Genomic DNA, 14,504 nt, shown 5'->3' on the forward strand with positions numbered 1-14,504 from the left:
GAATCCTGCTATTTTACCAAATCTTCATCCACTGATGCTGAGCTCATTGAATCGTACTCATTAACATGAAGCAGTTGTGGTGCTCTGGGTACAACAGCGTAACTGTTTTAATATCTCCAGTCTTGTCATCAGGGCAGTGAGCAGTGGATGCTTTTAGTGTGTTTGTTTGACTAGCATGAAAACAGTACTGCTGCAGCTCTATTTTAAAGCATTTTGAGCTGTGTGAAAGTCCGATAAATCATAATCCCACCATCAATGCACAGGACACTGCATGAAGGAGAAAACCATTATGTGAAAGGTGGAATCAGAGAATGGCCTGTTTTGAAAAGGACCACAATGCTCATCCAGTTCCAACCCCCTGCTGTGTGCAGGGTCGCCAGCCACCAGACCAGGCTGCCCAGAGCCACATCCAGCCTGGCCTTGAATGCTTCCAGGGATGGGGCATCCACAGCCTCCTTGGGCAACCTGTTCCAGAGCCTCACCACCCTCTGGGTGAAATAGTGAGTCTATATGACTCTGAGTCCATAGTGAGATGAGTTTTGTGATCACAGTGATGTTGGGTTTGGATTTGTATCTCTCCAATTGCTATGGCAGTCACAGGCAATTCCAGGCACTGCAGTGAGGAACAGCAGAGCTTTCTGGCATCACACCCCTTCTGCTGGATTTGCACGGTGCCTGGGGAAAGCTGTCACTGAAGCCAATTAAAGGAAAAAAATTGTAGACTCTAAAGATGTTTGCAAAGTATATAAATCCTACCTGTCATCTCTTACTCAGTCAAGCTAGCAAATCATGATCCTCACTCATTGCCACTGCTGCACATTGTAGCAGGTGAAAGATCTCACTCTGAAGAGCGAGGACTGTAAGTCACTTTGCAGACTCTAATTAGCCCCAGCCTTATGTAAATGAGTTTGAAGCAAACAGTTCACTCCGTAGTCCAAAGCTGCTAAGAATAGCTGGCACATACCATCACAACAGGCGCTCTGCATGAGGTAGAGGCTTGGAGGAGCGAGCGAGAGGCTGAGTTACGATGCAGACAGGGTGAGCCTTGCAGGCCACGGCTGAGATCATTGGCTAGACACTGCTGAGGAAGACAGTGGCAATGAGGCCATCGGACCAGAGTGCAAGGATATAAAGAAATCTCTTTCTGTAAAAAAAGACTCTCACAAGGAATTAACATGTCCTCAAACACAGGCCAAAGCACACATGGGTTTCATCCCTGAGGTCTAGTATTCTGGCACTTGTGAATTTTACCTTTGTACGACATGGGCACTGCCTGTATCTCGTCATGATCTCTGAGCAGGCGACTGTCCCTGTCACAAGTCCCTGAGCACCTTCTGCCTCATGTTTCCGCCCAGCCCTCCTTAGACAATTTTGCCAGCCCAGGAATATTCATTTTAGGAAATGCTTTAAGGTACAAGCTCCTAGGTACAACATCACGATACTTGGGGTGCTAGTTACTTCTTCCATTTTTGTCTCAGTCCTAGAGACGTAAAAGGGCAACGGAGAACATCTACCTTTATTTTTTCAACACACAAGATGTGCTCATTGCAATCTATAACCTCAGTGCACACCTTGCAGAGAAGCACTGCACGAGTATTACAAGACATCAGAATTTGATATTGGATTTAACTTTTTAAGTCATAAATCTATTGGGTCATTGTCACAAATTTTCAGAACAGCAAAGCCTTATCCTGTTCATTTAAGCATATACATGAATTATTTTGCCACTGACTAATCATTTTTCATGAGTACAGTTTTACAGGAGCTTTTACTGGACTGTAATAGAAGCCAATCTAGAAGTAATTTATTGACATTTTGAGGCTATGTGAAGGTTACATGTAATCAAGATTTGAGGGAAAAAGAGGGGAATGTTTGTTTAGAGCAAGCAAGAATTTGATTAGCCTTGAAGCTTTTCAAATTACCAAAGCCAAAAGCAATCCTTATAGGCAAAGGAGGTTCCTGTTGTCAGTCATAGAACTGCCCCAAACTGTGACACAGAAGGTGCAAATTCATCTTGTTGTTTCCAGATGTCACACGCCAATTACTGATTGATAAACAATTTTAAGACTTCAAAAACTTAAAACAATCACTAAGTTATCTGTCTTTTGGCTGATTGTGTACTTAATTTTCATTTTAAAAACAAATCCAGTCCTCATGATTGCCTGTCATCAAATGGTTGAACTTCAGATAGCAAAAAAAAGATTTGAATTTGTTGTGTTATTAAATTTAATCTACTGGATTTGGCTGTTATTTTTTTTTTTGTGCATGTGGAGGTGGTGAAATGAAGGCCTAGGGGACCCAATCAATCAGTAGGTGATTTTTTTCAGCACAAAAGCACAGGGAATTGTCATTATTAACAATCACAGAATGGCCAGGGTTGGAAGGGACCTCAAGGATCATGAATCTCCAACCCCCTGCCACATGCACGGCCACCAACCTCCCCATTGAATACCAGACCAGGCTGCCCAGGGCCCCATCCAACCTGGCCCTGAACACCTCCAGGGATGGGGCATCCACAGCCTCTCTGGGCAGCAGTTCCAGCACCTCACCACTCTCATAGTAAAGAACTTCCCCCTGACATCCAACCTAAATCTTCCCTCCTTCAACTTAAAACCATTTCCCCTTTACAGTGTAGTATAAATGCCCACTCAGCAGAAATTTACAGCATGGAAGAATTGGAAGCCTCCTTTTCTCAAAGTTAGGACATTTTCAAGGCTTTCTCAGCACACACTGGTCTTTCTTTCTCCTCAAAATTCAAAGTTCCGATTTTTCACATAACATCCCTTAATTCCTGGCCCATATTTGCAGCAAGTCAAGTAATTATGAATGAAAATGTAAGATTTTTGTTTACCACAAAGATTAAGTTATGAAATCTGTACTCCTGACATCTTATTAATACTGTTCTACTATAAAATTCCTCAGGCAACAGGTAAGTAATGACTTAGAACTCCAACAGAATAATTACTTTATAATGCAGGCATTTTGAAGTTAGAGTTAGCTCTGGATTTGAAAATACTATTTTTTAGGACCTTATCCATGACACAAAGAATGTGAAGCACTTACTATTAATTTATTTCTATGACATTTTGGTTCAGATCCAATCAATTCCCATTACATTAAAAAAATCTTGTCATTATTCAGTAGTGAAACTTAGCTTTTCAAAGCAGTTTTCCTACCCTTTAATTTTGAAAATGTAAATCTCATATCTTAGCAAAATGTAGTTCTTGCCATGACTGAACATTGATTTATACAGTATTTTTATTGCATCTGGTTGCTCTGCAGAGTGGAAGAAATAAACACATTCAGTACCTTCCATCAGCTTCCAGCTGAAGACACAGTGTGCGTGAAAACAGAAGTGAACTCCTTACTAAGAAAGACATGCAGGAAGGTTTTTCTGATGCATCTCTGAAAAGATTAGGTAAAGTACATCTAAACCCTAAGTGGATGCTCCTCAAAATTAACAGATTGAATTTAGCTTCCTTTGCTTCCAAAGGGAAGTAAAGTTCCAAATTAAACTTCCAAAGTTTAATTCTTTTTAGCGATAACCCACGTTAAGTCAGAGTTCAAGATAATTAACTTGCAGCGTTCCTTTGCAGGTACACCTCATTGGAAAACAGCATATCAGACTGATCAACAAATGGATTTCCTTTCTGAGCTGAGCAGGCAAAATCCCTGCAATAGGGGAAGAACTTTGTATCGCATTTCAACTGTTAGTACTGCAAAGCCAATGCACTCTAGAGGGAACATCCTGCATTCCCTATACATACACAATTCCTCTCTGCCCAGATGATGAAGATCATAGAGAGGAGGAGGAAGCTACTCTGACTTATTAACAGGAGAAGTTAGTTAGTACTGAAGACATGCAAGGGAATAGGAATATTTCATCAGAAAGCTATTTTCTGGCATTCCAGCTACACACACACACAAAAACAAAACCCACATCCAACTGATGGAACAATGTAGCCTGGAGAATTTTTTCCACTTATTTCTTACTCTCAGTTTTGAAGTTGCAACATTATGACCACGCTAAGTGCTTAGACTTCTTTCCCCACTGAACTTCAAAATGGACGTGACACAGTGCCTCATTTAATGGGACTCCAGCCTGAGTTCTCAGACCCTCCACAGCCATTGCAAAGCATACCTAGCCACAATTCAGAGCTTTTCCTTCTCATGCACTTCTGATGTTTTTCTCAGTGTGAATTTAATTTACACAAAAGTCATTTTGCAACCATACTTCCAGACAAAAAACGCTATTAATACCATTAGTCCTTAGCTAAATTCGGACAATAAAACAACTACGTAAGGAGACACTAAAGGAGTTTGCTGTTTCCCATCTGTCTTCTGAACTAAACTTCAGCTTCTTTTGCTTGAATTAGAGCTTTCAAATAATGTTTATATAACCATACACACTTTTACCACAAGAAATCCCCTTATTTTCTTCCATTGCCTGAAAACTTGGAATACCAAAATGGTTCTCTCAGATACTGAAGAGGAAAATATGGATCACACCTCCCATTTTTGATACTGCCTGTTCAGCTTACAAAAAGAACTAGCAGCCCAGGATTAGGCGGTTTTTGTTTAAGGCAAGTAAGCTACTGGAAGCATTCCACATGCAATCTGGAACAGAGGTGACTGTAGACACAGAGATGTGCGGACACCAGGCAGCCAGCAAAGTCAGCTGGCAAAAATAACGCAGTATCTCTACCATGCGTTAACAACCTGCACTGCCAGCAGTTTGTGTCAGCTTCTTTAAGCTGCTGCAGTGTATGTCTTACTCAGCACACACAGTGTGGTGTCTGTGTCTCCTGTGAATCCATAAGCCTCACAGCACTGTACCACAGTACTTTCAGGAAGACTTAGAACCTACTAGAGATTCCTTTAACAGCATTCTGAGCGCTGCTTGCCAGAACCAGGCAATCTAACCCCAGCTTGACAGCTCAGTTAAGCAGAAATTGATGATATTGTTGTAATGGAGCTATCAGTGACAGATACCTCCTACATGGTTCCCAGGTCAGAATCACTTAAGCAGTGATAAATGAGCATGAAACACTGTTAGCACAAAACAAGATCATAAACACTCAATTTTTAGTTAAAAATCCTGAGATGGCTGCAGCATCTTGTTACTTCTATGGCTTTCTGGATGCTTTTATTCTTTTCAAAAACACACTACTTCTCCTGGATCCCTGTCCTTACAGCTTATAACACACATCAACCCTTTTCTATCCAGTCATCACGCTATCAGAGCTGCCACCTCCAGGCTGTCCAACACTTGATATCACCATGAAGCAATTGGTTATTCTGGCCATTCACCCAAGATTAAATCTAAAACCAGGAACGAGCAGTGGATCAGCCTTTCCATTTTCTTTGCTATTGAAAACTGAAATGTGAGCATAACGAGTACAACTGCACCTGCCCCAGAGTCTCCTTCAGTAAACCCAGTGAATGAATTCACTCGTTAACTTGGCTAATGCACAGTGACTTTGCATATGGCACTTACTCTTAAAAGATAAAAAGAGGTATAAATAAGCCAGAAAACAGGGAGCAACTGCAAAAAGGTGCAACTACAGGACGGAGCGGTCACCAAGAGTCTCTCTAACTGGGGAGTTGCTCTCAGGGGCTGATGTTTCAATTGCCCTCAGGCTCTCTTAAGACTAACCCAAATTTGCAATAGTTCCCTCCTTTTTTAATTACTAAGCACAATGAATCAACTGCTACGCTATTATACAGCATGAACAAATTATGATATTGTGAGAATTATTAGATTTACTACTATGGCAGCACTGGCAGTCAACAGTACAACTCCTGTTGGGCCATGTACATTCAGATGTATTGGAATCTCTCAGTCCTGGGAAGTATATTGTAAGACAAAGTAAACCACGTTGCTTCAATCAATTTTTTAATTGTATTCCTACAAAAGTCATGTAAACATTAGCATACAGATCCAGAAAAATCAATAGAATATAATGATGCATAAACTGCAGTTCAGAAGAACGTCAGGAACAGTTCATCAATTTATAAATTAATATATACAGAAATGGGTACTCAGAAGAACACCTCATAACCAAGGAGTTTAGGTGCCAGAGGTGTAGAACAAACAGCAGCACTCTGACACCAAACTTCACTAGGAGGCAACACTGCAATCTATATGATTGCCTCTTTGATACTAAGCATTCAGTTTAGCTGCTAAAACAAGTATAAAACAATAGTTTTGGTAGGAAGTTTATTTTTATCTGAAAACATATAACAAACATCCTTAAAGCAATAATAATAATAATAAAAAAGCAATACTCCATAAACAGATTTCTAGGTTTCTAGAAGTATGAAGATGAAGTTTGCTAGGCTGCGAAGAGCATTGGGCCTTCTGTTCCATGCTATGTCCAGAGCACCAAAACACATCTCCAGCTAAAGAAAACACTTCAGGTAGGTTATAAATGGAGAGTGTAGCTGGACAGAAAAAGTGAGGTGCAGAGTACACGTTGGGCTCAAAATTCCTCCTTCCCCACGCAGCACTCTGGGCACTTCAACACTTACTGAATTCCAAAGCCATGGCAATCTAACACCATTGATAACTCTTCAACTCTTGGCTTTTTATCATCCAGAAAAACAAAACAAACCATGAAAAATGTAATCTCCAGCCCACCTGCAATTGAAGTCATATTCCAAGAGTTCTTACAGTGCTGCCCTTTATGAGTTCAGGGACACAAGGCAGAACATGGGATAGATCATTCTTACTCAGATGACCTTAAACAGAAAACAAGTTTTCTTTTTCTCCTGTCCACGTAGTCATATTTCAGGAAAAAATGTATGGGAAACATATCCTAAAGGGCAATCTCAGAAGCTGTTCTTTCCCCTGTTTGAAAGGTCTCAAGTATTAGTGAAAATAAAGCTGACAGAACTAGGAACTTCCTAAAATAGTTGACACTCCAAAATGTAACCGAATACACTACTATATGAACTTCAGAGAACTTTTCCAAAACTAAATACATATTTTTTCTGTTTCTAGAGCCAAACTAAAATTTTATGCCATCTTACTTGGTACATTTTTCATTAACAGAAGAATCTTTTTCCCTCACAACAAAAATAAATATTGCACCACTAAAGATGCATGTATTTACGATAAAGGGGAACTCACATCTGGCCACCTAAAACTTTTTGCTGTATTTTCTTCCAGTTGGTTGGAACAAATTCTTTTCACCTTTGCTATAAGAAATCCTGAGTAGTACAGTGAAGATGTGGCAGGTAGCACCAATTTTGTCTCACGGCTCTTAATAAATCAGGTACATTTGTCATCAGCACTGCATCTAGAAGTTCTGTCATTGCCAGAATCTCAGCCAACAGGAAAACACAAGGAGCAGGAGAAAAGATTTCTGCAAAGTGAGAGGATACAAGATGCAAACGCTAAGAGGGCCCTGAAATTCTATTGTAAAACTTTTCCTTGACACGGATGTGTGTGAAGAAAACCATAGCTGGCAGGAATAATAGGACAAAAATCAGCCAAGCTGCTGTGTGTCACATTTGAAGCAACAATTCCTAGCGGCCCACTGCAGCACTGATGCAATGGTGCAGCACTCTGAAGTCATTTGTAAGTGACCCAAACAATTTGATACTGCTCTTCCACCAGAGCAGCTCAAGCAATGGGTGCTTTACTGCTAGCCAGACTATCAGTAGCTTCCACTATTTAATTAGTAGGTTATGTTTCAGGCTTGCAGATGTTTTATCAGACACCAGCCAAAAGGATTTGTTGATACTAGAGCTATAGCTCACTACATTTCCTGCTGTTGTTACTTGTATTGCTCAGAGAGCAGCTATAACTGACCAGGCAGATCTGACACAGAAGAGGTTAAATTTAGCAATGTTGGCCTGAACTTAAATTGGGTTTAATTACTAACAGAAAAAAAACATCTCATTGAATCGACCCTGTATGTAGACCTAGAAAGTTTTTTTCACCTATTTATCTGTAGATTTGTGTAAAATATTAACGTACTACAGAAACAATAATTTGGTATTCACAGAGACATTAAAAACAGTTTTTACAGATCTTTTGAGCTCTCTCCAATGTTATTATTCCCACGCCTAAGACAACATAGGTGCAAATTCCTCACAAAACCTTATGTTCTTATCTGTAGCCTGGGCTTTCCTCCCACTCATATGCAACTGGTTTCCACTTGTTTTCCCACAGGTATCTAATGCTCACATGCTGCAATAAGGGAGAACTGATATGAGAATATCAACAAAATTACAGCAGACCTTAATTCAAATGAAGTTATCAACAACAGTGATCCTTGAGGAACTTCGTGTATACTAATATGCTTACGACCTTGTTCAGTGTTGTAACAGATAGCACCAACAAGATGGTTTTAGAAGTTTAATACATGAATGTTTCCTTCTGCTTCTAATTCTGATCACATACCTCATTTTCCCACCCATCTGTTCTTCAGACTCTTCTTCATGATAACTTTTTCTAATTTGACCAAGCTAATGCAGTTCTGAAATGCATTATAGCTCCTCCAGAATCTTCACATTTAGCCATTTATTACAAAGTATATCAAAACCAGGACATTTTAAACTAAATGTAGGAAAATTTGGATAAGAACAATGGAAGTACCGCGGCAGTCTTAAGGAGGTAATCAAATTGTTACAACTGTCAATAAGAACAGTAATTACAAAGTTTCTCTCTAAACTCATTCTGGGGGTTATATGGCTGCACGTACTCCAGCACTAGGCTTAGCAAGAAGTCTAGATACAGAGAAATCTTCTGAAATCTTTCAGCAATATCTTGATCAAAATACAAGTGTTCACAAAACCTCCTGCTAAACAAAGGTGTAAAGCAAACCAGATTTACCAGAGAAATCCTCTCTGTACACACATGAACAAGTTTCCATGTATGAAGCCACCAAACAAGCTATCATGCCTCTCAAAGGTAGATTTTTGGATGTTTGATAACTACCAATGCAATCAATATATATTAAGTTATCCAAGTCATACTTTCCACTCAGCAATTCAAACGAGTGGGAGGAGTTGAACAATATTCCAATTAAACACATTTATCTTAATCATCAAAGCACAACCCTTTTTCTTCATCATCATCTGTAGAATCTGCATAGGACTCAATGGTGTTATATATGAAAGAGTACAGCTTCACTTCTGGTCCTGAAGTAGAACAGGTTCTGCATTCTTCATTGTAGTATCTGAGTAGCAGCCTATAAACATCCCCTTGAAAATGAAAACAAAGAAATATTAAATCATGCTATGAACAACATATAGCTGCAACTGAAGACTAGAAATGCCTGAAACAGTGCCAAGTGATATCTCCAAATGAGCAGTGAAAGAGGAAGTAGACAACTGCACAAGGGACACCCTATTGGTTCCAAGTTCCTTCATAACACAGGCAGACTCCCTCCTCTTTCTGCTCAGCGATCTGAACATTAATTCCCATTTGTACCACTCACAAACGTATTGCCAGTTAACAAGCTTCCTACTTTTGTCCCAGAAAGTAAAGACTCTTTAGAATTATAGTGGGGGCAGTGGGTACACTGCTTTCATTGCATTGCAGCTGGATAACAGGTCTGACTACTATTTTTTCTTACAAAAATCAAGCCAAAAGCACTATAATTTAAATCTATACCAAGAATATATGAGATTTTTTTTTTAAGCCTTTAAAGTTGTATTAAAAAACTTTTGCAAGTCTTACATCTACAACATCAATATTTTCCAAACTCTGAGAAGAACTCCTAAATAAGCTATTCTAGGATCCTAGAGGTCAGATGAACATTGCTGAGTTAACCCTGTATCAGAAGAGCTCCCCTGAAAAACAGGTGCCAATAAACCAAGACCATTTGCTTGGGCTCAGGACTTGATGACAATAATTCTTACTGGATTATTTCCAGTTATACAGTAGTCTGCATATATGAAAAGGTTTATGCTCACCAACAGTTTGATTCTTCTCACAGAGAAAAGTATGCATACTGTAAATATCTCGCATCAGCTCCACATCTCCAAAGGTAAAATAAACAATATCACGTCCAGACTCAGCAGCTGCCAATATCTGTATTAAGGCTGAAAGAAGAGGGGAAAAAAATTAATAATAATACATGCTTGAATGCAAGACAAAACACAGCATAAGTTTTACAGCAAATAATTATACCACTCATGTTCAAGTGAACACTGCAAAGCAATGCAAACAATAGACAGAAAATTACTTCTACTTTTAAAGCAAAGCTAAGTATTGAAGTATTCTGATGGAGCCACTAGGCATAATTTTCCAGATAAACAATACCCTTAAAACAAAACAACAACAACAACAAAAAAATTTAAGTCTGTTCTCCCCAGCCCTGAGCTGCATACAGCCATTAGGTAACCAATAAACACATCCAACAACATAAAAAAAGCAGACCATCCTGTTATAATCCTGGGTTTACGCAATTTAGATGAGGTTAGAATAGAACTGACTTTCTCCTCTTTCCTTCTGAAGGAACGTAGCTAATCCTTTCATTACATAAGCTATACAAAGCAGGAGCTGACCAATATGGTTTTTTTTAATCTCCCAAGTGGAGATCTATGATTCTACCATACAATTTAAGGTGTCTATTTTGCCCACAATCAAAGCGCACAGCATGAAATATTGTGTCTTGTTGTGACCTCTAAAAAGGAAGGTCATGATGTCAGCAATGCGACTGTGGTTTATTTCCAGCTTTGTGTCAAATTCCCTGAACCAAGCTGCATCTCACATTCCGGCAAATGCTAAGGCTATGAAGTAGGCTGGCTTTGCTATAGGGAAAATGAACAAGAACAATCCTTACTTTGGAAACAGACTGTTGAAGATTTACACTAGAAAATTATCCGGGGTACTGGCCAATAATCTAGCGGAGCCAAGATAATGATCTGCTGCAGTTGCAGAGAGTGGCTCTGGTCCCTTCTCACTGTTTGTTGCTGCTCTCAGGTACTCATTAGCATCTCCCCTGAGCCAACTCCATTCACCAACCTGGCAGAAAAGTCCTCTGACAAGAGAGTAAAAGCTAACTGTTCTCTGCAAGACAAGCAGTTGAGTTGGCTGAGTGATGGGTTTACTGAGAGCCAGAACTGATGTAAGGAAGAGCAACTGGGAAGGGGGGAAGAAAAAAACAGACCCTTTGAGGCAGCACCCAACTATTAAATAGCACAGCTTTTTCCCCAAGCAATACTGTGAGGTTGGACTGTCACAGGCACGTATCATCAATGACACATTCCTTTAAGGTTATGTTACATCAGTCCAAATAACAAACTCCCATAAACTATTTCTGCTACTTGTTTCAGAACCTATGGGTACAGCTTCAGTGTTCATCCTCATAATGACCATATCAATCACAATTAATTATTGTGTAGAAAAAGATAGATTTTATTCTAAATAAAACAGCATATGTAGTGCATTACCACCTGCAATAGAAGCTAAATTGAAAGCTTGTCATAGCTCAGCTATGAAATGAGACTTAAAATATTGCATTCTTTAATCAAAAGCCTCGTAGACCCATAGCTAAAATTATAAATTACATGAAGTACATGTGAAATTAATCTCAATCTGGGAATGATATTTAATTAAACTACTGAACCAGCTGTAGATTTGGTAAAGCTTCAGTAGTTCAGCTTTTAAAGGGCCTAATTAAGTAGCTTGCACAGGGGAACAGAATCTAATGAATCTTCATATTAATTCCAAACAAACAATGCAGTTTCGCTTCACACAATATTACAAGTACTCCACTATTTATTTTGACTCCCTATAAATCTCATGAAACGAGAGTCAAAATTTCTGTAAAAGTCAGTCTTTGAGTATTAATACAATACTGCACCCATTTGAAACATCCACACAGAAACAAGATATCAAAAAGACCACCAGCAATAGACCCTGGGGCTCTCTTGTTCCCTGTGCCCCAGGCAGATCTGATCTCATAGAATCATATCCCAAGTTGGAAGGGATTGTCGAGTCCAACTCCTGGCTATACAAAACACCACCCAAAATTTCATTTAACTCTTCAGGAACTGCACCTGAAGGAATACTTTTTTTCTGCCACACTGAGCCCAAGACTTCAGCATAAAACAAATCTTTCAATAGCCTCTTCCTCTTAAACCTTATTTTTTCAGATACATAAGACCAAGTCACAAAAAGAGTACTTATTCATATTTGTTACAATTTAAATTTAGGTATATATGAGATGCCTCAATACAGAAAATCTATTTTGCATTTTCAGTAATAAAACACTTGAAAAAAGCCTTTCAGACAGTTGCACAGAACCCTGTAGTCGTAAATTCTTAAATCATCCTCTGGCTTCAGAAACAAGACAAGATCTTCCAAATTCTCCCAATCAGATAAACATATTTCATCAGCATTTCAAGTCCTTTGTTCCACAGTAAGGAAATATTCCCAACTAAGCTGAAATATGTCTCATTTATTTATTGGGTTCTTGGTTCATAAAGCTGGATACTTTTTTCATTCCCCATGAAGGCTTCTTTCTCATCATCTGTGACCTTGATTATAACTATGCTTATCTGATGATCAAAAAAGCCCATCTGATACTGCATAATGGAACTTACTTAATTATATCTGATTATATCAAACTACTTGGTTGTTCTGATGTCTCTGTTAGAGATCCAGACAATGGATGAACACCATCATCCTTTCAAAAGTAAGAATGTTACACACAAAACACATTACAATCTACGGAAATTGTCATTTTCAATACACTGCCAAGCCTGTGTGATCAATACTGTTACTTCGGGTTCAATAAATTGTGACACTGATAATCTCAGAGTTTGAAAACATATTCCAAAATGAGGAAATTATGAATCCCTATCAAGTGTAACAGATTTGGTCATAGTGAAGTGAAACCACAGAAAGAATTTGCTCTTCAAAATAATCCCATACAGCATTTTAGAAATGGAGAAACAGCTTTAGTAGTTAGGATTGCATGAGAAGCATCTGAAATAAACAAGAGTTCATTTGGTTATCATACATCAAGTACAAACATAGTCTGACAAAACACACAAGCCAAATTACTGTACCCTTTTTGTAGCTCACAATTTACCAAAAAAAGAACTGTCATCTTATTTCCAGTTAGAATTGGCTTGAAGAAAAATGCCACAAATTAAAGACTAGCTCCATGCCCAATAGCACATTGCTATCAATTAATTCACTTTAATAAGTATTGATTTTGCAGAGTCAACTAAGAAATCAAGCTTGCTTTCCAAGAAGAATATGGTTGAAGCGAGGTGCTCTTTTTTAAGGCCTGGCAAAAGAACAGGAGATGACCTGAGAGTACAGTTATAACTTGAAATGAGCATTTTTGTAACACTAGCACTGGCTGCTAATTGTTAATTCTGGCAAATGTCGGGGAGAAGAGGGAAAACAAGGTTGACCCAAAAAAACAGAGAAAAACTTCATGTTTTAAGCCTTTAGTTTAATTTTAACTTAACTGAAAGTTCACAGTAGATTTATAGACTCAGAACTCATGACTCACTTCTTTGTCAGCTAAAACATCTTTTCTTAGGGTTTCCTCCCCAAACGGACTCAGCTCTCCTGGTCTTTGTCAGCTTATCTCGCTTTTGAGCTCTGACTGATAGGCAATGAAGGCTCCAGCATCAAGCCCTCCAGTGAGCAAACTCTATTCTAAAAGTTACATCTAGCACTGAACAAGTAACAACTTGGATCAGATGAACAGTATGGTTTGTGTTTTTTTTTTTTTAATTGGAAACTCATAAAAAAAAAAGAGATAATGCAAATCAGAACAAGTATTAAACCCTCCTAGCATGAATCATAATCAAATATGATCAGATCCTACATGTGGTACTCATGTTGTGAACATGACAACCCATTTTACCTAAAAGAAATCAAAATCAGCTGTCAGCAAGGCAATGAGTACTGACAGAAAAATAGATTCTCAGTGAACAAACCACAACTGGATAGAAAACTCATGGAAGTTGGTAGCCTAGCGATTGTTTGTCTGATAATGTACCCCTCCCCAAAGTTGTTCAGAAAACCAAATTTTGAATACTTCCCACGAGTTTGAAAATAACCAAAATGTTAACTTTCAGTATAAGTTCCATAAATCAATTTAAACATCAGGATCTGCCATTTCTTAACTTGATGGGAAAAGTCTTACATGAACGTAGTAGGCACGTGGTATCTGCTGCACTAGATACACTCCAATTAAGAATAAAAGAACATGAGAAAGTGAGAGATAGGTGAGACAGGAAAGAAAGGAGGATGCCTTAGTGACTCACAGCCTCTCTGGCATACTGCAGTCTATCACAGAGCAAGACATAAAACATTGCCAGCAAGTTTCTGAGACCTTCCAAACAAGCAAGTACTTTGAACAGCTTTGCAGAGATACTAATTTTTAGGCATAGGCTGTAAAGACCGGTTCAGGAAGATTAACTGAGGTACATAACTGAGAGTTAAAATGAGAGTGAACTAATATTCAGTATCTGTGATTTTGAAGTTTTCAGTGCTACATAAGCACTAAACCTGGCATTTC

The 14,504-nt window shown here is 38.7% G+C and overlaps 1 protein-coding gene across 2 annotated transcripts in view; it reads right to left on the bottom strand.

The window, feature by feature from the left end:
- Window positions 1-9,049: 9,049 nt before the first annotated feature.
- Window positions 9,050-14,504, bottom strand: part of PARG (poly(ADP-ribose) glycohydrolase) — a gene marked incomplete at both ends in the record, with an annotated part of 56,787 nt that continues 51,332 nt past the window's right edge. For both annotated transcript variants that reach the window (XM_079535509.1, XM_079535508.1), the window contains 2 exons: window positions 9,050-9,213; window positions 9,928-10,056. In XM_079535509.1, coding sequence (XP_079391635.1) covers window positions 9,050-9,213; window positions 9,928-10,056 — 293 coding nt within the window. The remainder of the gene's footprint in view (window positions 9,214-9,927; window positions 10,057-14,504) is intronic.

This window comes from Tetrao urogallus (genome assembly GCF_951394365.1).
Source record: "Tetrao urogallus genome assembly, chromosome: 5".
NCBI lineage: Eukaryota > Metazoa > Chordata > Aves > Galliformes > Phasianidae > Tetrao > Tetrao urogallus.